The following is a 23,401-nucleotide window of genomic DNA, read 5'->3' on the forward strand; positions in this document are numbered from 1 at the left end:
AAGCCAAGGCCGAAGATGGCCAATCTCAATTATGTTTCATCTATGCTTCCCATGCATGCATATCACGATGTATCAAGACCCTTCCCGGGCCAGACTTTTGTGCCCTTTACGCCAGAACGCCTCTATCAGATTGGTGCCTAATCAGTAATGCAAAGACCACCATGTGCCGTGAACGCCGAACCATGAAATCAGGCGCCTAGTAACCGCCAGTGTTGTTCTGGTCCTGGTTGCCGGCCGAGACCATCTTGCGCAGCTCGTACTCTCGAGTGAACTCGCGAGCAAGGTGACCGTAAGATGCAATGAGCTGCTTGCAGACAGAAAGGAGAGCCTCCTTGGGCTGGATGGTGCCATCGGTCTGAACACGGATCAGGACCTCGGGGACGTTGGGATGGGCGACTAGAGAATGTGAGCACAATGTGATGGATGTAGGCAGAGATAGAATGTCGAGCTTACCCTTGTAGCCACACATGAGAACCTTGGGGTGTCTCTTGAGGTACTCGGCGAGTAGATTGCCCAAAGTGTGGTCTTCCTTGTTCAAGATGAAATCAGAGGTGTTGGACATGCCTGGCATAGGGTCAGGTTCTCAATCAGGAAAAATTTGGCGGTGCAAACAAAGCTTACCAGCATAGATCTTCTCCTCGATCTTCTTCTGATCGGGATCGAGCAAGAAAAGCTCAAAACTAATGAAACGTCAGCAAATCAGCGACTCGGCTAGAAAATGCAAATTGCAGCTCCTGGGTGGCAGACGGCTTGGGCTTGTTGGTCTCCGAATGGTTGATGGACTCGTGGGGCGCCATGGTGACTTGATTGCGATAGTCTTGGTGTTGAGTTGTCTTGGTGTAGATTTGTCTTGGTGTCAAGTTGTCTTGCTCTGCTTATTTTCTCTTTCGCAAAAGATTGACGATGGAATAAGAGGTGGGAAAGCTTGAGGAAGGTGCCAGTCCCCAGAGCTCGAGGTTTTGAAGAGTTCCTGCCCAGACATTCCGTCGTCCCAGCGATGCCCCTCTAAGCCCAACCTCAGGCAGCTGAGATTTCTTTCAGCGTGTCTCGTCGACAGCTCAACCTGCTATTCCATTCTCCCTTAGGACAAAGCCACCGGAGGGCATCGTCGTCATATTGGCAAGCAGAGCCGACGGGGAGATGCCCAGTCTGACTGAAGTGATTCGCCCCTCGACTTGATCAACCACCACGATACCGGAGCCAAAGCCAAAGAAGCCTGCCACGCCGACCATTTCATCCAGGATGCCATCTCGCTGCCGCACGCCGAGCTGCTTCGAAGTGAAATCGGTGCACTTACCGATCGGGAGCGTTCATTTTGACTAAATTTTCAGTTCAGAAACCAAGAAATGATATAGGTGATGCAATTTAAGTCAAATTTCTGCAAGCATTCGGCTGTGAGGATGTCCAAAAGCTCAGTATTGAAGGATGTGAGTGATGTGAATGTTTAATGCAAGAGAAGCAGAATGGCCGAATGCGATGCGTTGACCAGACAGACACCAGCACAGGGAGAATGCGGCGGGCAAGTCGCGGCGGGCTACCTTGCAGTTGGCGCTAGGGCAGATTAGGTCAAGTGCGTGCTCGGATGAACCCCGGTCAACCCTGTCAACTATTATGGTATGTAGATGGCTGCTGCGCTTTGCATTTCACCTTTCACAACCTAGTCTCGGTTTTTTTTTTTGCAAAATGGCGATGGTAATGTATCCTTTGTTCATTTTTTTTCTGCTTCTTTTTTAACAAGACAATATCAACTATAATGATCGCTTAGATCTGTACCATGGGAACGTTTGAGTCTCCACATGGCTGAACCCCTAAGCCACCTCATCACACAAGCGCAGCTAACTCTTCGAGTCCTGCCTGGTCTCCTACAAATTCTTGGGCTGTATATGATTGGACAAATCAAACAATCAAGACCGATTTATCCATCACAGGCTTACTGTGACAGTCATATTATTGCTAAGAACGAGCAAGACTGGCGGCAACTCGTGACACAGAACCTCAATATCAGCTAGATATCGCAGACTTGCCTCCTGGCTCTTGCAAGTCCCTTCGTCTGGGATAGGCAATGTTGTAAGGAGCACCACCGTTTCCCGACTATTCTGACGCATGAGTTCGTTTAAGATCATATGCTGGGCACGGCTTGGCAGATCATTAAAAGACAAGGGCAAGTCCTGCGTCGAGTAGTTGGAGCGGGTCTCTGTCTCATTCGCTGAACCCGAGTGAAACGAGTCTATCAGCTCTGGTATTTGTGGTTGCATGTCTGGACCTCCGGTCTTTGCAGAGTTGGAATTCCTCCGCGACCGGGTCATGGGCGTACGCGCCGGCTCCGTTTCCTCAGCAAACATAAGTCGCTGCTCTCCACCCTCTTCGCTATGAACTCGCGTCTCTGGGACCGGTCGGCTTGAAAACTTTCTCATGGAAGATGAATGTCTCGATAGTGCAGGTCGAGCTGGTTGCGTAGTCGTAGATGGAGGTTCGACGGACTGCTGCGTGCTTTCAGAGGGTACCAGTAATGCTTGTGTGCTCTCAGAACGCTCAAGGGATTCATGGGGCTTGACGGTTGGCCGTCTGGGTGCAGCAGGGGGTGCTGCCAATTTTATGGCACCATAGCTCTGGTTGCTGCGGCCTTGTTCTCCGGGGGCTGTTGCTGTTGGGTGCAGCCCCGGGGGCCGAAGTAAGTCTCCATCGTTCGTTGTCCTTCCAGAATGTAGTAACGGGCGGGTTACATCATGCCTATGATCAGCATCATAGTCGCTAGCCGCATCATTGAAGTCAACGTCAGAAGACGGAGATGATGGTGATTCATCATCACTAGAATCATACATTGGCTGATCGGTTTCATCACCTAAAACATTTGGATCGAGATGAGATGTACGAATGCCGATATTGGCTCCTAGCCTCGTTACTCGGGAGACGGTGGACTTTTTGGGCAGCCCGAGCACGTCCTGTCGTGATGGAGATGAGCCTCTTCGCCGGCCTGAGCTCAGCAATTCTCCCAAGGATTGGTATTGCTGCGTTCGAGATGAGCCGTAGCGGATATCTCGAAGTTCTTGCCACCATTCGTCTTTATCAAGCACCTGATTGACGTCCTTATCAACTCCATTCCTCACGGTGCCATTGATGATGTAGTCGTATGTAGACAGAGCACCAGAGGCTAACCAGAATACCTGGACCTCAGCCTCAATGCGCAGTTTCTCCAGCAATGCTTTGAGCCTAGCACGTTCCTCGTCGACTTCAGTATCGTATTCGACAAACACTAGGATTCTTAAAGAAAAAGATTTTTTCCAGTTGGGAACGCTGAGCAAGATGTATCCCAGCTGTAAAATCAATGTATCTGGCTTTGCGTCAATCATTGGAACCAAAAAAAAAAAAAAAAAAAAAAAAGAACATCGGCTTTTGGGCCAATGGTTCCCATCCAGCCTGTGTTGAGCGATATAGCCAACTAGAAGGTACTTACATGTGTCAAAATTTGTTGTCAGTACATTTTTGCCCTCGGCTGAGATCTCTGCAGACATTTGAATTGGCCAGAGATCCACGTACTTTTTCGTGTTGGTACCATCTGACCTAGGTGTTTCCAGTGCTTGGAATCCTTTGCCAATGGCAACATTCAAACGATGCCTCAGAGCAAGATCTTCCAGAATTGTAACGTAGCTTGTTGGGGACAACATCCCTTCGGTACGAATCTGATCTGTCGGAAGTGAAAATTCCAGAATTCGTGCTGAAGTGTCCCCTCTGCGCCGACGGCGAACAGTTCCATCGTTGAATTTGCGATCGAAGCTTGGCTTACTCGGAGATGGGGGAACAGACGCTATGTCGGCCTCTGGGAGCGACTGGCGGAGCTCATCCATGTTGTAAAAGCCTAGAATAGCTATGTTGGGCCGCATGCCACCTAAACCAGCAGACAAGATTAAATTACGAACACCCCATTCGATGGTCGGCGACATGGTCAACTGTACAAATGCCTTGATCCGAGAAAATTCCGAAATGTACTTGGTCCAGGCAGATTGCTGTAGCTTCGCTTCGTGGATACCAGTATTGAAATCGTCAGTGACAATGACGTGCCCGAGGATGTACAGTGCACCCTTTTTCATCGAGTTGCAGAATTGAATCAAGCGAGTATGGCGTCTCGGATCATTGATCAGCAATATAATTTGTGGCCGCCAGAACTTGATGTGTTCCGGCTTAAGTCGCAGCAGATATTTTCTCACTTGGTGATAGATGAGGTTCTGGGATACATCGCCCCAATGCTTCGGGGGTGACATGTAATGTATGACCAGGAAAAGGAAGACGAGCAGACATATGGCTATTGCGGCGTATGTCTCGTCAATGAAGAACATTGCTGCTGCAGAGAGCATACTGCCTGCAAAGGCACTCTGCCAGCTGAAAAACTTAAAGGCAGGTCGGAAATTGGGCGCCGAACCAATCTTCAGGAGAAAACATGCCAAGTTCATGACGAAAAAGGTCATCTGTAAAATATTAGTATTGTGGGAAGGAATATATAGTCATGTTTCGTCTTACCTGGTAACCCATTGCTATCAAGGTGGCAATCTGGTTGAGATTGGCAAATAGGGCGACTTGAGCAATGATATATGTAAGTAGTACAGCGTATATCGGCTCATCTCCGCGTTTTGTTCCGTATCCAAAAACAAACAAGCCTGGCAGAGGTTTATCTCTAGCCAGTGCCTGTAAGAGCTTTGCAGACCCAATCAAGCCCATCAGGGCCGAGAAAAGCGTGGTCGCACATTCGCCGGCAAGAATAAGTGGGCTCCATAAGCTTGTTGTAGAAATGACATTGGTATGGTGAAGAAAAGACTGATGAGTTATGCTCGAAGCCATTGACAAAATGACTAGCAAGTAAAGCACCAAGGTAGATAACATTGCCCACAGTGTGCCTTTCGGAATTGCCTTGCTCGGATTCTTGAGATCGCCCGACATGGAAGCTCCTGCAAAAATGCCAGATGTCGCTGGGAAAAGAACTCCAAAGAGTTCGCGGAATGTCTCCGAGCCTTTGTAGTGAGGGCGGCCGCCAGGATACAAATTAGACAGAAACGTCTGGGCACTCATGCCCGTGAACTCAACGCCAAGGTCTGTGTCCTTGAATGGTCGGCGTGCCATGGCTGAAATGGGTATGCTCAATGTCGATATGAGCAGGACGACCAGTAGACCGTTGCTGGCTTTGGCAAAGATGCCACTACCCGCCAGGCAGAGTGCCGTGCAAAAGATGAGAGCACATGTTTCCATCAGATAGCTCTCCCAAAAGCCTGCTGGTATGAGCTCGGGCATGTTTAGTTTTAAACAATCAATCAAGCCCACTACGTTCAAGGCCGTGTTGAGTACTTGAGCAAGATAGAACAAGACTCCAATAGAGCCGCCAAACTCTGGCCCGAGAGACCGAGAGATTAGGTAGTAGGCACCACCACCTTTGACCTCGCCATTGGAAGCTATAGCGGAGAGTGAGAGGGTCGTGATAAGGTCCACGAAATAAGCAATGGCGAGTAGACCTTTATTGTCAAGAATTAGACTGATGGCTCGACTAGAAGCAGGGGTAATCTACGTACCTAGTATACCAAAGAGACCAATACGTCCTAAGATTGAGCCGAACCGTAGAAACATCAAAATGCTTATGATGTTTAGGACTACGGGGATGTAGACTCCCGAGACCACGCCAAGCTTGGCCTTTTTATTTGGGGCAGTTGACTCCATCTTGCTCAAGAAAATCCCAAGCACGGAGAAGGTCGAAGTTGAAGTCGATCTGTAGCACTAGGAAAGTCACTCAACACGTTTGCTACGACGGACCACATGCTTTATCATTTGCCTGCACAATCTGAATGTTTGGCAATTGCATTGACCAAGTGTCTCGATTTGGATGCCAATCGCCGCCAGCAGGATCTCAGCAAAGAAGACGATGGGATATGAAAACCATGTACGTGGCGGGAATGAATCCTATGGCAAAGGAAGGGGAATTGGTGTGTGTGAGAGAAAGAGCGTGCCAAGCGTACTGCGTAGGCATGTAGTGAATGTAGCGGAGGAGGATCAGCTTGGTTGGAACTTGGGGGCTACGTAAATCACCAGTCAGTATCGAATGCTAGCCGGGATCTAGTTGTCGATCCCTTCAGTCTAACCCCGCGCTGGTGGATTTAGTGCCAAGGACAGAAAAGGCGAATCCAACGATGTTTGGCAGGCAAGAGATTTCGACCGTCTACTCCAAGGGTGTATGCGCACTACGAACTGCTATCTGCAACTAAAACTTGAAAGTTATCTGTGGCCAGTTGCGCTTTCTTCTTCTTCATCGAGTAAGAAGCTGTATTAAAGTGGACAAAGATCTCAGCCAAGACGCGGGGCATAGCAGAAGACGCAGCGTTCCGGAGATAAGCCACCCAAGGGCATTGCGAGACTCGACTTCTATCTGAGGTCTGGTCTTCCACAAAAAGGTCGGAGTAGTAGTAGTAGTTTGGTGTAAAAAGGATTGACCGCCAAGCACGATTTTGGTTCATCCCACGAGAGACGTCACGTCCTGTTGGTATTCCAGAGCGAATCAGTCCAACTGTTTTGTTGGGTAGCTCAACAACGCTTGAAGAAAATGGATGGCCAAGGTATCGTGGTCGTCGATTAATGAGACACTTGTGTCAATCAATGTGCGACTCATTTGCTCGTGACCTGTGTGATTTTGAGAGTGTCAATACTGCCACTTGAGGATGCTACTTCTCACGATCAACTTGTTTCGATGCACTAAAAAGAGATCTACTCAGCCCCCAGTTTGTATGTATGATAGGTGTGGAATATGAGGTCCCTGATTTCAGAAACCACCGCAACATATCAAAGTATGGGCCAGATATTTGCAGATCTCGCCAGTGGGTGTTGGGTGGCGCATCATGTCGTTGACGCTTGGATCACGGTATGATTTATGCACCCAACGATGCGGGCTCCGATGCCAGTATTTGTGGACATATTTGTGGGAATATGGAGGCCTTCATCGGTAGCAGGGGCCATGTCTTCAGATGCAAGTGATAAAAAGACGTCACAGCTCCGAGGATCCACTGAGCTTTGCATCGTCTTGAGGCAGCATGCTCAGTGCTAATGATATTCGGTGATGAGGTCTCAATAGTTGTAATGGTGATAAATACATTGCGATCTTGTCGCATATATACCAATCTCGCTGCAAAATGTATTGGCAACCATTTTGCTGATAAAGAGGTGTTCAGGTGGTTGGTAGTAAGCAGCAATGAGGCGGCAACAAGCAATTCTAGCCTACCAGGCACGGGCGATTATCTATCAGCGGGCCCTGGCCCTTACCTCAGCGGCTGGGTCCGGCGCTGTAAACGCGCCTCGGGGTCCTTGATATCTGGTATGTCGGCGTATCCTGGTTCATCACCTGCCTGACTCGGCGGCGCATCTGCCCCAACTCTGGGTAGTCCCGTGAGTGAGAGTCAGCCCATCACGAGGGCTTTTCGCATTCTTCACTTCATGAGAGGTGAGAAACAAAAAGCACGAAAAAAAACCCTCGAGCCCACAGCACTTGTAATAAAATCATCGGGCGCGCCAGCTTGACTCACTGCCGGGCCTCGTGAGTCGTCTGCCTTCTTACCCTCTTCGGGTCTCTTATCGCCCTTTCACCAGTCTTATCGGTCTTTGTTCCAACCCGGCCAGGGCTGACGGCATCGCATCGCATCACCACAGTGCCCACGCACGCTGCTACGCAATAACGCCGGCGCTTCTTTGCCTGCCTGCATATCACTCTCCGCTGCCAACCTAGTTGCCTCAACTCCGCTGGTACGGCGATCCTCCTCCACCACATCTTTGGGGCCACTTTCCACCTCGACCCTTCTTTCCTACATACTTTTCTTGCCCGCGCCCATTCTCTCGGTAGTGTGAACTCTGTATCTTCGACTTCGCCAAATCTCCAGACGACGAAATGGCTACGCCGAACCGCGGCAGAAGCCAAACTCCCCAGCCCAGGAATCCCTTCGATATTCCTGTGGCCTCCTCCCCGGGATCGATCCTCAGTCGCAACTACGGCACTTCTCTTCCTCGAGCCGATGCTACCGCTCGACTGGCTACGCCGCCCGTCCCTCACGCTTGGAATACGCCGCCGCGAAGCTCGAATTCACCGAGCCGTGCCAATGCGGCCAACTCGGACGATGCAACGCCGCTGGCAGGGCCTGGGCAAGGCAGTGTAGGACCGGGCGTGTCAGCTCTTGCTGCAGCATTGTCCAATTCCGTGGGCAACTCTCCTCCACGATTTGGAACGCCCCCACGTGTCGGGACGCCGCCTCTTGGACGGCCACCTCTGTCTCCTTCCGGATCCGGTTCGAATCTGGCAGGCGAAGCCGGAACCTATGGCTCTTATTCGAGAAACAACGGTGCCTACGAGGACCCTGAGATCGTGAAGCGCCACCTGGTACAGCCGTCAGGTACACCCGAGCCTGGTGAGCAGCTCGGCAAGGGAAAGCAAGCAGGTGACACAGAGTCTGTCCTCGACGATGACGAGTTTTCGAGTTTGCAGCTCCAAGGCGGTGACATCACCCGAACAATCTACAAATGGACAGAAGACGCCCAATCGAGGCATAAGACACAGCGCAGCAAGAGCTTCAGCTTGTCCAGGCCAGAGCCTGAGAATGAAGTACTTGACATCAACACCATCAAAGTTCCGGGCGGCTTTAGGCGTAACTATCTTCGGCGCTCAGCCCAGAGCCCTGCGGCACACGCCACTTCGCGTTATGACGGTGGAGAATCCGGTGCCAGGAGTCAGCCTCAGCTTTTCACGAGCAGTTTCCTGGAGTTCCTGACCATTTATGGTCACTTTGCGGGAGAACAGCTCGAGGAAGATGACGAGGATCTTCTGCCCGGAGAGTATTTCTCTTCTGGCGAGGATGAGTTCGAATCCGACGAAGGCAGTGATGAGGACCGCGAGCCCATGGAGGACAGTGCTTTGCTGACTCCGTCCCGACGGAAGAGGAGGAGAAGGGTGAGAGGAGGAAGTGGTAATAATACTCCGATGAATGCTGCTCTCCTCTTGCTGAAGTCTTTTGTGGGCACTGGCGTTTTGTTCTTGCCTCGCGCGTATTACAACGGTGGTATGGTTTTCAGCAACTTGATCCTGCTGTTTGTTGCGGCGCTCAGCTACTACTGCTTCGTGCTCCTCGTCACAACACGCCTCAAGGTTGTAGGCTCGTTTGGTGACATTGGCGGTATTCTGTACGGACCATGGATGCGGAATTTGATCTTGACCTCGATCGTTGTCAGCCAGATTGGTTTCGTGGCCGCTTACATTGTCTTCACATCTGAGAATCTGCAAGCATTCATTCTCGCCGTTTCGAAATGTTCCACCTACATTCCGATCACTTATCTCATCCTGATGCAAATGGTCATTTTCCTGCCTTTTGCTCTCTTCAGAGATATTGGCAAACTTGGATTTACTGCACTGATTGCCGATGCTTTCATTGTCCTCGGTCTTGCATACCTCTTCTACTACGACGTTCTTACCTTGAGTTCCGAAGGCCTTGCAGATATCATTCTCTTCAATGAGAGAGATTGGACACTGTTCATTGGCACTGCCATCTTTACCTTTGAGGGTATTGGGCTTATTATCCCCATCCAGGAGTCGATGAAGTCGCCTGCCAAGTTCCCCAAGGTCATGTTCATTGTCATGATCATCATTACGACCCTTTTCATCACCATGGGAGCGGTCTCGTACGCTGCTTACGGTTCCAAGACCGAGACCGTGGTTCTCCTGAACCTTCCACAGGACAATAAGCTCGTCAATGGTGTACAATTCTTGTATTCCTTGGCCATTCTCCTGTCAACTCCGCTACAGATCTTCCCAGCCATCAAAATCACTGAGAATGCCCTGTTCACGAAAAGTGGAAAATACAACCCCTACATCAAGTGGCAGAAGAATGTCTACCGCTTCTTTGTTGTTTTCGTTTGTGCTTTCATTGCTTGGGTCGGAGCAGACAACTTGGATAAATTCGTCGCTCTTGTTGGAAACTTTGCCTGTATTCCTCTTGTTTTCATTTACCCGGTACGTATTAGCCCTCTTGTGCATGTTTTATAGAATAAACATACTGATGGATTTTCAGGCATTGCTTCACTACAAGGCTGTCGCCAAGAGCAAGCTCTGGAAATATTCCGACATTGCTCTTTGTATCTTTGGCTTTATCGCCATGGCTTATACCACCAGCTTGACCATCATCTCATGGGCAAGCGGCCCCTCTGGCCCTCCGTTGCCCAAGTATTGCGACGACAAGGGTCTTTAAATGCGATCACCCACGACTCGACAGCGAGTCAAACATTTCCTTGCTTTTGTAGCATAGGTGCATTGGCGCGACGGCGTTCGTGCAGCATATAAACGCGAGCTTTCGATGTTCCTGAGCATCGTATATACCATACAACTTAGAATGCATAAGAGTTGAGAAGGATGGCTCAAAGCCATATTGGAATTGGGGAGGCTGGATAGTAGTAAATACAATTCAAAGTACAGCACAATTTGGATTTCATGACTTGTCCAGCTTGGCGATCATTTGTTGGCCTGGCTATATCAACTCACCGACTAACAACGGAATGCAAGTCAGCTTGGCTGCGCATACTGAACATGGGTTATTACGCATGTCAAGCAGTCTGCTGGCATGGGCTGCAGCTCTCTTTACTAGTCCAATAAGGACTTGAAAAATGGATACCATGTAATGTAGGTAGTCAGTTCAGGTAAGTACTGCCCAGCTGTGCCGCATGGGGACTATCATTTGGTTTTCCTGCCTTCCGATTTTACCTGCCAGAAATCCCACAGCTTGTAAATTTTCCAACAACATCCGACTGGAAAAAAAAAAAAAAAACATCATTTGAACAAAACTCATTAAGAATCGAGTATTGCACAAGATCGATGTCGGTGGACAAATCCCACGTTGTCCCACAGGGGCACGATGAGGATGAAAGCAGCTCTGAAGGGGAAGCGCCACCCGGTCCAATGCTTCTTGAGTATCACCCATCCTGGCATAATCGTCGCGAGTCACCGCCACGGAGAGAAATACTCTCCCATCATTACTCCCGTTCTTACTCCCGGCATCGCTCCCGTTCTTACTCTCGGCGTCGCTCTCGTTCTTACTCCCGGCGTCGCTCCCGTTCTGACTCCGGTTCTGGCTCCGGTTCTCCCTCCGGTTCTGACACCGGTTCTGACACCGGTTCTGACTCCGGCTCTCCCTCCCGTTCTCCCTCCCGTTCTCACTCCGGTTCTTACTACCGTTCTTACTACCGTTCTCGCTTCCGTCATCCCCCCCGTTCTTACTACCGTTCTTACTACCGTTCTCGCTTCCGTCCTCCCCCCCGTTCTTACCACCGTTCTTACTACGGTTCTCACTTCCGTCCCCCCTCCCATTTTTACTCCGGTTCTAGCTCACGTTCTCGCTCCCCTCGTCTATATCCTGGGTATGATTTTGCGAATGGGCGATACTCCGCAAGTGACAGCTTTCTGAAAGGCAGCAGCAATAGTAGTAATAGTAGTCAAGATAACCACACAGCGTCCCGGTCTTCCGCCGCGCCTTCGGATGGCACTGGAAAAACACTCGAGACGGGGGGTTTTGATGCCTTCAACGCTGATGGCGGGCGCCACGTACTCAGCTTTCGTCTAGACATACGTGCAGATGGTGCAGTGGTTGCTCCTAAAGCACCACTTAGGGTGAACACCCTGCGAACTACTCACCCGGAAGCTCAGAAACCTGTAGTCGAGGATATCAATATACTATCGGCTATGAGCTATGATGATGACGACAATGGACCAACGGTCCATCTTACTTATAAACCCGACATTGGGGGCGATGAAGGGAAGGCAAAGAGCTTTATATTCTGGAGGTAGGTTACGTCCCAAATCTCGATGACTATTGCTAAATTATCCCCAGGCATGTCAGGCGGGACATGTTGGATATGAATGAGTTTGGAGTATGCTTAACTTCATCCAATACCATTCATCGTGACCTAACGAGTTTATCAGCAATTAGCAATGAGAATCCCTAACATATCCGACGATATGAAACTCCTTACCCTTCAACTGTTGGACAAGGTGGCTTCAAACCTGATCAAGCCGTTTTGTGGAGGTAGCTACGACGAGCCACGAGCATACCGTTACGATGGTCGAAAGCTCGATGCAATCGATCAACCTGACCTAACCGTGACATGGGTCTCATTTCCATATTTGACCCTCATCGATCCCGACACTATCCGGCCAGAAAAGTCTTTCAGTGCACCTTTACACCCCCCAAGAACGTTGCTGCAGACATTGTACGATAATGAGCCAATTTCAGGACGAGACTCGGAACAGGTCTTCACCACAGGACTCAAGGATTCAGGCCACAAAACTCTTCACGTTGCTCATGTTTGGTTCTTGGTTTTTGGACAGGGTAAGAAACGTTTGCCACATGTTGAGACGCTAGAACACGTGCCTAATTCATCCGTGTAGATGCTGTTCTCTCCTACGGACCCATGCATCTGGTCGACCTCTTTTCCAACAAAGTCAAACGAACTCCTGAGAAAAATGAAACGCCAGAAATACTGAAAATCGTCGACCCACAAAGGCGGCAGTACTTCATCCCGCTTGCAAACTGTAGTAATTTTTTGGTACGTTCTACAATCATGTCGTTTTGATAACAATTGGGCCGCCTAAATCTAATTCATGAAGACATTTCGAACAATTGTCACCAAAGAGTGCGTGAGCCTGATCCCGTTGAATTTCGAAGACTCTCTTTTTCTGTTTCATGAGGGAACAACCCAACTGACAAGCTCCACCTGGCTCGATCTCCTCTGTGCCAAGTCCTCGATTGTCACCATTGAAATCGCCCACAAGAACATTAGCAAGGCTGCCAATGCAGTTCCAAAGATTGGGAATGAACACAGTGACAGTTCATCGTCGGAGGGTGAAGAGATGGCTCCTGTCCCTGTCATACGACCTAAATTCGTCACATCTAGTACAGGCACACACGCAGTGATGTTAGCACCGCGAGACGCTGTGAAAACGAGTCTCGACGGGCAAAGGCAGAATCGGCATTCAAAGAGAGAAAGTGCCGAAGCAGATATGCTTAGCTCTCTCGAAAGAAAGGGCTACATTGTCAATGACATGGAGTCCTTGAAGAAACCGCACGAGATCAAATTCTTTCGTCCTATTTCAGACATTCAGAACATGGTGAAAACTGAGGCTACTTCTCCTCAGGGTGACCAAAATAGTGGTACGGAGATTCCGACAGACAATACCGATGGAGAGAAGAAGGCATCGCCGAGTGCTTTCAAAAGGGACGAGCCTCAAACGGGGTCAAATCGTCCTGGTAAATATCGACCGCCCGGCACCTATCTGGGTAGAGAGAGCATGATCCCTTTTTTCAATTGGTCACCTGATGCAATAGGTCAAGGCCCATCTACAACACCGGTATCCAGCACCGAAGCTGGTGACGGCGGCACAAAGTTTCTGAACCAGGTCCTCAATGAAGTAGATCAAACAATCATCAACCCGAAATTTGACATACTGACAGGAAAGACGCGACAAGATGGACAATATTCACCAAATAATGTTGGTGAAGAACTCTTTCAGCATCAAAAGTTCCATCTAGATCTACAAAACATCAGTTGGAATGAGTTCAATCAGATATTGCAAACAGAAGATTGTAAAAAGGCAAGTGTGCCAAGTCTATACCACAATGCTTGAATGCTCTGGCGATTAACCACAAGATGAGGCAGACCCAGGCAGAAACCGAGAACATGTCCATCGCCGACTGGCGCTTGGATGAGTTGCGCCATCAGATGGATGATCTGGTCAGCAAGATAATTGAGGAGACGCAGGGATTTGTCGCACTCTTCACTCCGCTCACATTTCCCCATACTTTGCTTGACCGCATCTGGGGTGCTCTCGCAGTAATCTACAAGGTATGAGAGCCAGAAAGTGAATTAAGTGTTTCAAAAACTTGGGCCAAAATTAACTTTGAAAAGTTCAAGAATCTCGTCCCATGGAAGGCCAGTGGCGATAGTTCAAGAAACAGCGGAAAACCCACAGTTTCCTGGATAGTGCGCAGACCAGTTTCCTGGAGCGAGGCTGAGAAGCGTGGCATCCCCCTTCCGAGCACTGGTTTTCGGATAGACGATTGCGCCAAGTGCTACCATCAGACCCAATATGAGTCTGTCGGTGAGGCCGTACAACATGTCAGACAGGTCCACTACAAGCAGTCCGGGCTCAAGATGGACGGGGAAGTGCTCACTGAAAAGCTTCGTTTTTGGGTTCACACCTCTGAGCAACGAGTACGAGAACTGAGTAATCTGGAATGCGTGGAGCTCTTGCAGGCGTATCATCACTGCATCGAGCGAGCCTACGAGCAGGGCCTTGAGATTCGGGACGTTGTTGCCCACTGCAAAGAGGAAGGGAATCCGCTGAGTCGAGCCACAGAGAGGCCAAAAACTCTGCAGCTGCCCAGTAAAATCGTTCGAGCTTTTGAGAATTTCGTCGTGATTACGTTGTGTACGGCACACGCGTTGACTCTTCTGGAAAATCGACCTCCAAAGGATTCAGATACGAAAGAGTTGTCAGAAGTTCCGCCACTTCGTCGTGTGATTGACTTGATTGCAAATCGATCACTCATGACAATGGAAAAGGCGCATAACGAAATATCATTGTTTCTGAAGACGGACCTTTCTTCAAGTGGCGTGAGCTTTGCGGCAGTTGGGCCCCGTTTCATCCTTTCAGTGATCTTTGATGGGCTGTCACAACGTCGCTTCTTTGATAAGACAGCCGTGGCCGTCTATGAGGATACTGCTTCCAGTGTGGTGAGATGGTCTCCCCTCTATCTCGTGGCGATGGAAACACTTACGAGTATGCTAATTGTCACATGTAGCAATACAAGGCATACAATGGTCGTCCCACGCGAAGGTTATTAACAACGATTGAGCGGTTCCAGGAGGAACTTGAAGCAATAGCATTGCTGGCGGGGAAGATCAATCAAACTTGGACAAACTTCATTATGCTCGGCGACGAAAAGACCTACCGCATCAGTGATCAGACTCGGAGGCAACATCAACAGATGGAGCACAAAGTTTACAGTTCAGCGTGGTTTCCTCGACAACGAGAGACTAATAAGATATATGCCATTCAGATGCGTTTGACCAAGATGGAGAACAAGTTACGCCAGCGTATTGAGATTCAAGATGAAGATCAAGGCAAGGCTATCATGATCTTTACCATTGTCACCATCATCTTCCTGCCACTCAGCTTTGTCACGAGCTTCCTGGGCATGAACACTGCCGACATTCGGGATATGGAGAATTCACAGACCCTATTCTGGATCATCGCCATGCCGGTCTCGGCTCTTGTTTTGAGCGTTACTGGCATACTTGCTTGGAAAGGAGATACTATTAGAGATTGGCTATCCAATCAAATCTTGCAAAGAAGTCGCGTGACATTGGAAAAGAATCATGACCATCTTGAGCCGAGAAAAGTGGCAAGTGGTAGAAAGCCGAAACAGAAGCAGGGCAAGCAATGGCTTCGGAGACGGCGTCAGGTGTCTTTCAAAGAAGACGATTTGGAAATGAATTGAAAATCTTTGATGTTCTGGTTATTCGGGTAGCAACTTGAATCTATGCGAAAGCAATATGAACCTTTCTTGATTTATTTCCATTACCGCTCTACTAAATGCCGGAGATGATGTTCGTGGGAAGAAACCAATGACTTTTAAAACCATTTGGAATGACAGTGTTTCTTGGGCCATATATTCAAAGGCGATTCGCATGGTAAGATTATAACAAGGGACTATGGATAATTAGTCACCCATTTGGGGTTGACTCCAGGTCGCCAATCATTCTAAGAAAGAAACCAAGAGTTGCGATAGTATGCAACTTACCACAGTGATGAGCATCATCCAGTCATCCCACCCCAGGGCCTTGAGTTTTATGCGAGCACAGAAGCGCAGGCTCAACAAGATCAGCACCACTCCTGAGAATGTCCAGAACAAAGCTTCCAAGGCTAGGCCACGATTCACATCTGGGGGCAGCTACCCACCAGACGAAGATATGGTGACTGATCTCCGGTAACCCTGGGGGTTGTCCTGTGTTGGGTGTGATGTTCTCCGTCTCGAGCGTCTAGTTGAATAAGCAGGTCGCTGGCGGGAAACTCCTAAGACTGAGGACTGGAGCGCGTTCCTGGAGATGTTGGGCGTTTAAAGTCATCTAACCTAGGACTACATTATGAGGCTTGGGTAGGAAGCAAATACTACCACCAATCTGCCTTGAACACCATAGCTGGCGCCGGCTTAGAATAGCCTACATAGTTTGTTGGTTGGTACCGATGCCAGTTGAAGGATGACTTACCTGACACAGGATGCACATCCTGCTGCATTCTAGCGCCAACAAGGCTGTGGGTTCAGGCGTTCGGCAGGTTTTCGCGTAAGGATATCTTGCGCCATGGCTGCACATCAACTCATCACAACCCAGGTCCCACACTGTGGGATAACTGAGGCGGTGAAACTGGGTACCTCCATGCATAGTTATGTACTCGGGTATGCGTCAACGTCCTATTACACTCCCTATATGTAGGTATTGCGCAGCGGGGTATGATCCCTCACGGAATGCAGGATCCAATAATGCTACCAACTAACAAGGCTGAAGGAACTGCGGGGTCTTCGGGGATACAAGCAGGCACCACTCGCCTATTTTCAACTACGAAATGCGGCCGAGCTGACCGCAGATGCAAAGGCCAACGCATGTGGAATGTGATATAGGAGTATTTGGGCTTTGGATTATTGATATCTCAATGCTACGGCCCATTTTGGGCGACACAATGTATCCACAGAACTCTAGCCGCCTCAGACCCGTCGGACTACATATTTGAAGAAGACTCAACATACCCTTAGGCTACGTGAACGGCCTCGCCACTAAGATACACTCTCTAGCAAGTATGGACACTCTTCTGGAGCAATTGAAGACCTTGGCCGTTCAGGCCGACAGCGATGGTCGCCACAAGGTGCTGGACTTCATCCGCACTCTGCAGCTGTCACTCGAGACTCCGCATGACATGCTGTCGCGTTTCTCGGGCATGGTGAGTGCAGCGTTACCACACCCCTTTCAGCATATTTCTCTTTAAAGACGGCTTACAGGTATCGCAGCATCTGAGTATAGCAGCCGCCCGTATCGGCGAGGACCTCAACCTCTTCCAGATCCTGGCTGAGAGCGAACAGCCACTAAGCGCTGAAGAACTGGCCACTAAAACGGGCGCCGCACCTTTGCTGTTGAGTAAGCTATGCATATATTTGGTAGTTTTGCTATATTATATTGATATTTATACAGGTCGAATTTTGCGCTATCTGGCCTCTGTTGGTCAAATTCATGAGGTCGGCCCAGATAGCTTTGCCGCCAACACGCAAACTAAAACGCTTGCCGACCCAGGCTATCGCGGGGGCATTTACCATTTTTTCAACAATTGCGGCCCCGTGTTCCAAGCGTTTCCGGATTTCCTGGCGGAAAATAAATATCAGGACATTGATGATGCATCAAAAACGGCGTTCCAGAAGGCGTTCCCAACAGATTTGCCAGCGTTCCAATGGCTCCCGACCCAACCCGAACGATTTGGTCCGTTGCAACAAGTTATGACGGTACAAGGTGCCTTGGGCAACCAATGGTTTACCGTATTTCCCTTCGAAAAGGAGCTGGGCAACTTTTCTGGTCCCCATGTGCTCGTTGACGTCGGTGGAGGGTTTGGTCACCAATGCGTTGCCTTGAGGGCTCGCTATCCAGAGCTTCAGGGAAAGCTCGTACTGGAAGATTTGCAACAAGCATTGGAGCATTTGCCACCTCCTTTAGCAACACAGCTCAAGGGGGTGGAACAAGTTGCTCACAACTTCTTTGAGCCTCAGCCCGTAAAAGGCGCCAAATTCTATTATCTACGCCAGGTTTTGCATGACTGGCCTGATGAGAATTGTGTGGTTATTTTGAAACATCTCATGGACGCCTTAGGCCCAGATTCACAAATTCTCATTGACGAAATGGTGTTACCAGATGCAAATGTTCCATGGGAGGCAACAACCATTGATTTGACCATGATGGCATCTCTTGGGGCCCGTGAACGCACCAACAAGGAGTGGCATGCGTTGCTCGATAAGGCAGGTCTGAAGGTATTGCGGATCGATACTTACTTGCCGCGCCGCCAGGACTCTATCATCCAGGCTGTTCCTAAGTGAGGACGTGATCTCCGTGCTGGTCCGATCTACATGTATCTGTCTTGTCTCTTTTCAATCAAGTATCTTCGTTCGGATATTGAAACTGTCTATATCCAATGCTATGATCACGTTGCTTTCGGTTTAGTTGCATAAATCACCGGAAATTGCCCAGCAGAACTTCCCTAATCCCATAATATTAATAGTTGTTTCCACTTATCCGTGGGGTTACGAATACGCTACTGCTCCCAATTTGCTAAGAAATACGCCTGGAACACCAGGTTCAACTTTTGGTTAATATTATATGGCATACCTTGATAGAGCTAAACTCTTGAACATCACTACCCTCAAGGTCTTTACTCCCATCCTCGAAAATTTCCACCACCCTCCTTGCCGCTAATAATTATTCACTTCTCAAAAATTCTTGTGTTTCCCTATTACAGGTACTATCTACAAACGGGCGCCGGGGAGGGGGGTATCAACACAGTAAATGCCCGACACGACCGAAGGAAACTAATATATATGTACGCCCATAGCCTAGCCAAATATATATTAATGACTCAATAGATATGTTTGCAGCCCGCAACCTTTATGTATATGGTCTTTTTGCCGCAAATTTTTCTGCTGCAACATGTTATTGCATTTTGCTTAGCGAGAAAGTGCGACTAAGAAAGACCACATATATATGTGCGTTGGGTTTTCTGAGTCAGATCACAAAATATATATTTGTCCAGGCCGCCGGGCGCATACGTATGTTGACTTCCTTCAACCGTACCGGGCCACAAACACATATTTGGCCAACTAGTGGATGGTGATTCACAGTGTTCTGTGTTTTATTCGCGGTATTACATGCGTACGGCCATTGGGTGAAACCCGCGCCGCGGATGCATATGCGACCGAGGAAACTTTGCAAAAGCTGCCAAAGATCGATCTAAGGATTATCGACTATAATACGACATCAACGTTAACTTTCGGTCCTCTAATGCGGTGGTTTGTTATGGAAGGAGGAAATCAGCTTTTTTGTGTTAATCTTCTAACTTCTGCCTATCTAATTTGCTCCAAAGCCTATAATGAAGTCGGCTGCCACATAACTATTATTTCGAATAATTTGTGAAAGCGTGCCTTACGGTATAATATATTTATAATAAAACGCAATATAATATTCTAAAATTCATTATCGGAAACATATAATTTAAAAATATATTAATATGAGATTAAACGATTTAATATAAAATATTCGAATCTCGTTTAAAATTTAATAAAAAAGCTATAAGGGACCTTAATTCCTAATAATGATAATCATTTATCGCTAGAGTTTTATATCCATCTATTTATATATTTTAGTCGCGAAGTCTATCGCAAATGAATGCACCCAATATAAGCTATTTCAGGGACCTTCTACTCGGCAATTCACCATTGCGGCATTATACCGGCAAAGCGAAGCTGATATGCAATCGAGATTTGCTCGTTGTCAATATGAATGTCATCCTCAGACATGAGAATTATCACGTGCCCTGGGCTGGCTATTGCCGCGTGGTAGCACGACTCAGGACGAAGTGGCTCCATATCGACAGAGAAGGGTCGGAGGCGATTGGCCATCCCAATTTGCGGTTCAAGATAGAGCTGTATTGTCGGGCTCCCTCAGAACCTCTTGGAAAGATGAGTCCATGCCTGTTTGAATCATTGCGAGTGTATCCTGAATAACAGCCTCAAACTGTTTGTTCTTAGAGATAGTGACGCACCCACTTCAACATTTTGGTATAACAATGTCATAACTCATCAAGCAAAGAGTAGATATTCTGCTCCCGTTAGGCGTGGTCTTCAGAGGCCAGTTCAAACTGGCTTCAAAGCCCCATTCTCTGGCACATTTCTATATGTTAGAGAGTACCAATTGATGACGCGCTACAAGATATATCGTCCCCAGACTGTGCGTGGAATCTGTTCAGTTTGTAAGGGTATTGGTGGCAGACTCATGTGATGCTGGTCATACATAGGCTATCGTGCCACTCTCTTCCCTCACGCTATCAAATTAAATTAGCATTCTCATAGCAAAACAGTGGAATTACACAAAAACACTTCGATCTTATTGGCAAAAGCTTTTGGAGGGAGCACTCGAGGCTATAGATAAAGTAGGCGCCTTATTGAAACAGTGATATCAGACTGCAACAACATATCTGCCACATCTAAACAATTATTCCACTGCAGTGTATGTACCTTTCTATATAGGTAGATGCAAGTCGCAGGTGTCTCCATGGTGGCTTACTACTAACAAGCGCCTGGTCATGTTACTCGCTCCAAGTCTGCAATAGATGGTGACGACGCACACTGCCTCATTTCTTTTTCTTCTCGCCTAGGCACTCAGCAGAATTCTTCCAAGCAACAGAACTCGGCCAACGAACAAGGATGTCTCAATTACTGCATTGTTTACACTGCAACCTCCAATTGTTGCTTGTCAGTCTTTGTCTTCCAAGATTTTGAACTTGACCAACAATCCGACTTTATCGCGACTCGTGATGACAAAATGACAATAAAGAGGGTGCAAAAGGAAGGCAAAGAAGATTTTGATTTATAAACGCCTCTTGAGAATGAACCAAGGTTTTTTATGACCGCGAATGGCTCATTATACTTTTCTCCCTTTGTGTCGCGCAGCGAGTAAGCAGCTGTAATAGTAAGTCTAGAGCCACGACCGACCCAGTAACACATCTAGAGCATACACTCATCACGTTTGAGACAGAATTACTGTCCAAAAATATACCGAAAAGTCACGTCGAATTATACATCAACCATTTGATTTGTAAAGCACAAGAGGGTGTGCATGAGGGCAAGAGAAGACCCGGACACTCAGTCCATGACCTCCGCCCACGAGAATAAACACCAAACCACGACGCCGAAACCTATTCCAGCACCAACACGACAGGCGCTTTCCGAACAATTACTACCGAGCGGTGGCGGCGGGGAATCGCATCCCAGCGCAAGCAGCAGATTCCGAGGCATAAGAGGCTCGTTCCGCCACAGGCGACAAGAGTCGCGAAAGACGACGTCGTCGACCCAGAGCCAACCACCACCGCCACCGTCGGGCACAATCTTTACATCTCCTACCGTACCCTTTCATCCGCAGAAGCAGTATCAAAGACACACTACGGATGCCGCTCGCCAACCCGCTGGAGCGGCCAGAGCTGGCAAACAAGAGGTGCCCGGGCGGGTTTCGCAGTTGGTCGCCCCCATGGAAGATATGAGCGTGTCTTACTATGCTCACAAGCACCACCCGTGGAGCGACGTGGGCTTTTATCCCGTACCATGGGCACAGCCCCTGGACATGAATACTGCCAAGAAGAATGAACATATACCTGTCCGGAGGTCGAAACCGGCGCCGAGAAGAGTAAAACCAGATAACGGACCGCCAATATCAAACCAGAACAGAGAGACTGATCGCCAAAGTAGCACTGCTAATTATTCTTCGAGACCTGATACGGCGATGTTGGTTTCGCCGGCGGCCTCAATGGCCCAATTGAGCACCATGTCAAGTAAGTAATTGATATCGCGTGATGCAGATATTCACAGATCTACGATGTCGCAAATCACTAATACTGTGCCTTTCAGTGGGCCCGCGAAGCATCATGATCGGCTTCGACGGCGCCTTTGGGCGTGAACTCCCCATGGAACGTTTCAAAGAACACTGGGCGCCCATATCCATGGCTGACATGTCGAGTGGCATAATAGCAGACCTCGGCGCCCTCGATGGCGGGAGCGTGCGCTATCACGACACCCTGAATGCGGTATACGAAGACCTGCCCGTGCTTCTGCCGTCGAGTGTGTACCGTCGAGAGTCCGGTCCGACAAGGACAGCGGTTCCCTCAAGACCGGCTACCACTACTCCCAAAATGCCCTTGGCGCGGCCTCGCTACTCGAGCAGGTCCACAATCACGGATTCGCCCAGCGATGCCGAGACGGACCCGCTGTCGGGCGCGATCTGGGAAGATGAGGTTCCAGGTAGTGCAAATGTGCCGGATCTGGTGCCTCCCACGGGGTCAAGTATTGCCACTGATTTCAAGACGTTTACACCAATCGACAAGGCGCTTCCCGATACACCAGGCTTGCTCTGTCCCGGGTGCATGATTGGTGGCAAGAGACCGCGTCCCTCCAGCCGTGGAACGCCCCGAGAGGAACACCGGGGAACTCTGCAATACTCCGAGGAGCGGGAAAGCGGCTTCTGTAATGCTTGTCGAAATAGCGACCTGGTGCCAAACATCAGTCGCTTTACTCTACCGGGCCTAACCGACCAAACGAACCGTACAGCAGAAAGTCCACCGGGCAACCAGACGGCCAGTAACGAGACCAAGAAGGAAGTCCATGTCCCTATAGGAACTAAATCACACGTGCTCGACAGCAGGTTCAGGTTGGGTAAAACAAAAGAGAGCACTTTGGCCAGCCGGAGACGGCTTCAGGTCGAAGACGAACCACTGCGCCCAGGATCCGCTCCACCACGGCAGAAAACAAGGATAAGTCACATTGCCGAATGCCAAATCTCTAATGCTTCCCCCCTAGATGTGGTAGATGGATCCGATTCCGACTATGGCGAACCATCACCGGCGAGCGGAACCATGCAGCAGTTTGGGGCACTCCCGTCTCACTTTAGTCTCGGCGGCGACGGCTCGATCCAACCGCTTCGCCTGCTGACAAAAGGGGCAGAGGGCAATATGATGAGCCCGAATCCCAAGTTTAGACGCAGCATTCGCGGGAACAGCGTGGTAGTCAATGAGATCAACGGCATGATTGAGGACTGGGAGGCCGACATCTTCAAGGATTACGGAGCGCTCAGTCCCATAGACACGTCAAAAGCACTTGTATCGCCCTCATTGAGCCTCTTGGAAAAGTCGCTGGTCAATCTGAAGAGACATACTGACATGTCTTCTCTGAAATCAGCCGACTTGGAAACAGTAACACCAAGGACTCGATTCTACAATCACCACAAGCGAGCCAACGGTGATTTTTGATAGCGACAAGACCTTGAAAAAGAGAGTCACTATTTCGTTTAGAGTACCCTGGTTTTGAGTCAATAAAGTAATGTGAACGCTCGACTTCTAGGAATTAGAGTCAAGATTCTTGATGTTCTCTGCGCGGTCGAAAATGAGACGCTTGTCGAAGAAAGAATCGTAAGCTTAATCAAACAATACAGAATCTGTAAGAAGTAGTATTCTCAGTTGTGATTTACCTCTTAAAAAAGTGAAATAAAACAA

General features: G+C 48.9%; 7 protein-coding genes across 7 annotated transcripts; 5 read left to right on the forward strand and 2 right to left on the reverse strand.

The window, feature by feature from the left end:
- Positions 1-196: 196 nt before the first annotated feature.
- PFICI_09437 (uncharacterized protein) lies at positions 197-797 on the reverse strand (the record flags this gene model as incomplete). Its single annotated transcript, XM_007838018.1, has 4 exons — positions 197-396; positions 454-564; positions 622-680; positions 748-797. 4 exons carry the CDS (start codon positions 795-797, stop codon positions 197-199), a joined length of 420 nt encoding a protein of 139 aa, XP_007836209.1.
- A 1,125-nt stretch (positions 798-1,922) lies between these two features.
- On the reverse strand, positions 1,923-5,700 carry PFICI_09438 (uncharacterized protein; the record flags this gene model as incomplete). Its single annotated transcript, XM_007838019.1, has 4 exons — positions 1,923-3,253; positions 3,455-4,463; positions 4,516-5,498; positions 5,556-5,700. 4 exons carry the CDS (start codon positions 5,698-5,700, stop codon positions 1,923-1,925), a joined length of 3,468 nt encoding a protein of 1,155 aa, XP_007836210.1.
- A 2,209-nt stretch (positions 5,701-7,909) lies between these two features.
- On the forward strand, positions 7,910-10,253 carry PFICI_09439 (uncharacterized protein; the record flags this gene model as incomplete). Its single annotated transcript, XM_007838020.1, has 2 exons — positions 7,910-10,018; positions 10,077-10,253. The coding sequence occupies 2 exons, from the start codon at positions 7,910-7,912 to the stop codon at positions 10,251-10,253; spliced, it is 2,286 nt and encodes a 761-aa protein (XP_007836211.1).
- A 660-nt stretch (positions 10,254-10,913) lies between these two features.
- Positions 10,914-13,583, forward strand: PFICI_09440 (uncharacterized protein; the record flags this gene model as incomplete). The annotated part of the gene is made up of 7 exons (XM_007838021.1): positions 10,914-11,415; positions 11,508-11,838; positions 11,886-11,925; positions 11,978-12,383; positions 12,443-12,600; positions 12,662-13,462; positions 13,506-13,583. The coding sequence occupies 7 exons, from the start codon at positions 10,914-10,916 to the stop codon at positions 13,581-13,583; spliced, it is 2,316 nt and encodes a 771-aa protein (XP_007836212.1).
- Positions 13,584-13,701: 118 nt separating this feature from the next.
- On the forward strand, positions 13,702-15,554 carry PFICI_09441 (uncharacterized protein; the record flags this gene model as incomplete). The annotated part of the gene is made up of 3 exons (XM_007838022.1): positions 13,702-13,896; positions 13,960-14,787; positions 14,856-15,554. The coding sequence occupies 3 exons, from the start codon at positions 13,702-13,704 to the stop codon at positions 15,552-15,554; spliced, it is 1,722 nt and encodes a 573-aa protein (XP_007836213.1).
- A 1,355-nt stretch (positions 15,555-16,909) lies between these two features.
- On the forward strand, positions 16,910-18,188 carry PFICI_09442 (uncharacterized protein; the record flags this gene model as incomplete). The annotated part of the gene is made up of 3 exons (XM_007838023.1): positions 16,910-17,050; positions 17,118-17,244; positions 17,299-18,188. The coding sequence occupies 3 exons, from the start codon at positions 16,910-16,912 to the stop codon at positions 18,186-18,188; spliced, it is 1,158 nt and encodes a 385-aa protein (XP_007836214.1).
- A 2,824-nt stretch (positions 18,189-21,012) lies between these two features.
- On the forward strand, positions 21,013-23,158 carry PFICI_09443 (uncharacterized protein; the record flags this gene model as incomplete). The annotated part of the gene is made up of 2 exons (XM_007838024.1): positions 21,013-21,688; positions 21,765-23,158. 2 exons carry the CDS (start codon positions 21,013-21,015, stop codon positions 23,156-23,158), a joined length of 2,070 nt encoding a protein of 689 aa, XP_007836215.1.
- Positions 23,159-23,401: the final 243 nt, after the last annotated feature.

This window comes from Pestalotiopsis fici (assembly GCF_000516985.1).
Source record: "Pestalotiopsis fici W106-1 unplaced genomic scaffold PFICI_Scf_6, whole genome shotgun sequence".
Lineage (NCBI taxonomy): Eukaryota > Fungi > Ascomycota > Sordariomycetes > Amphisphaeriales > Sporocadaceae > Pestalotiopsis > Pestalotiopsis fici.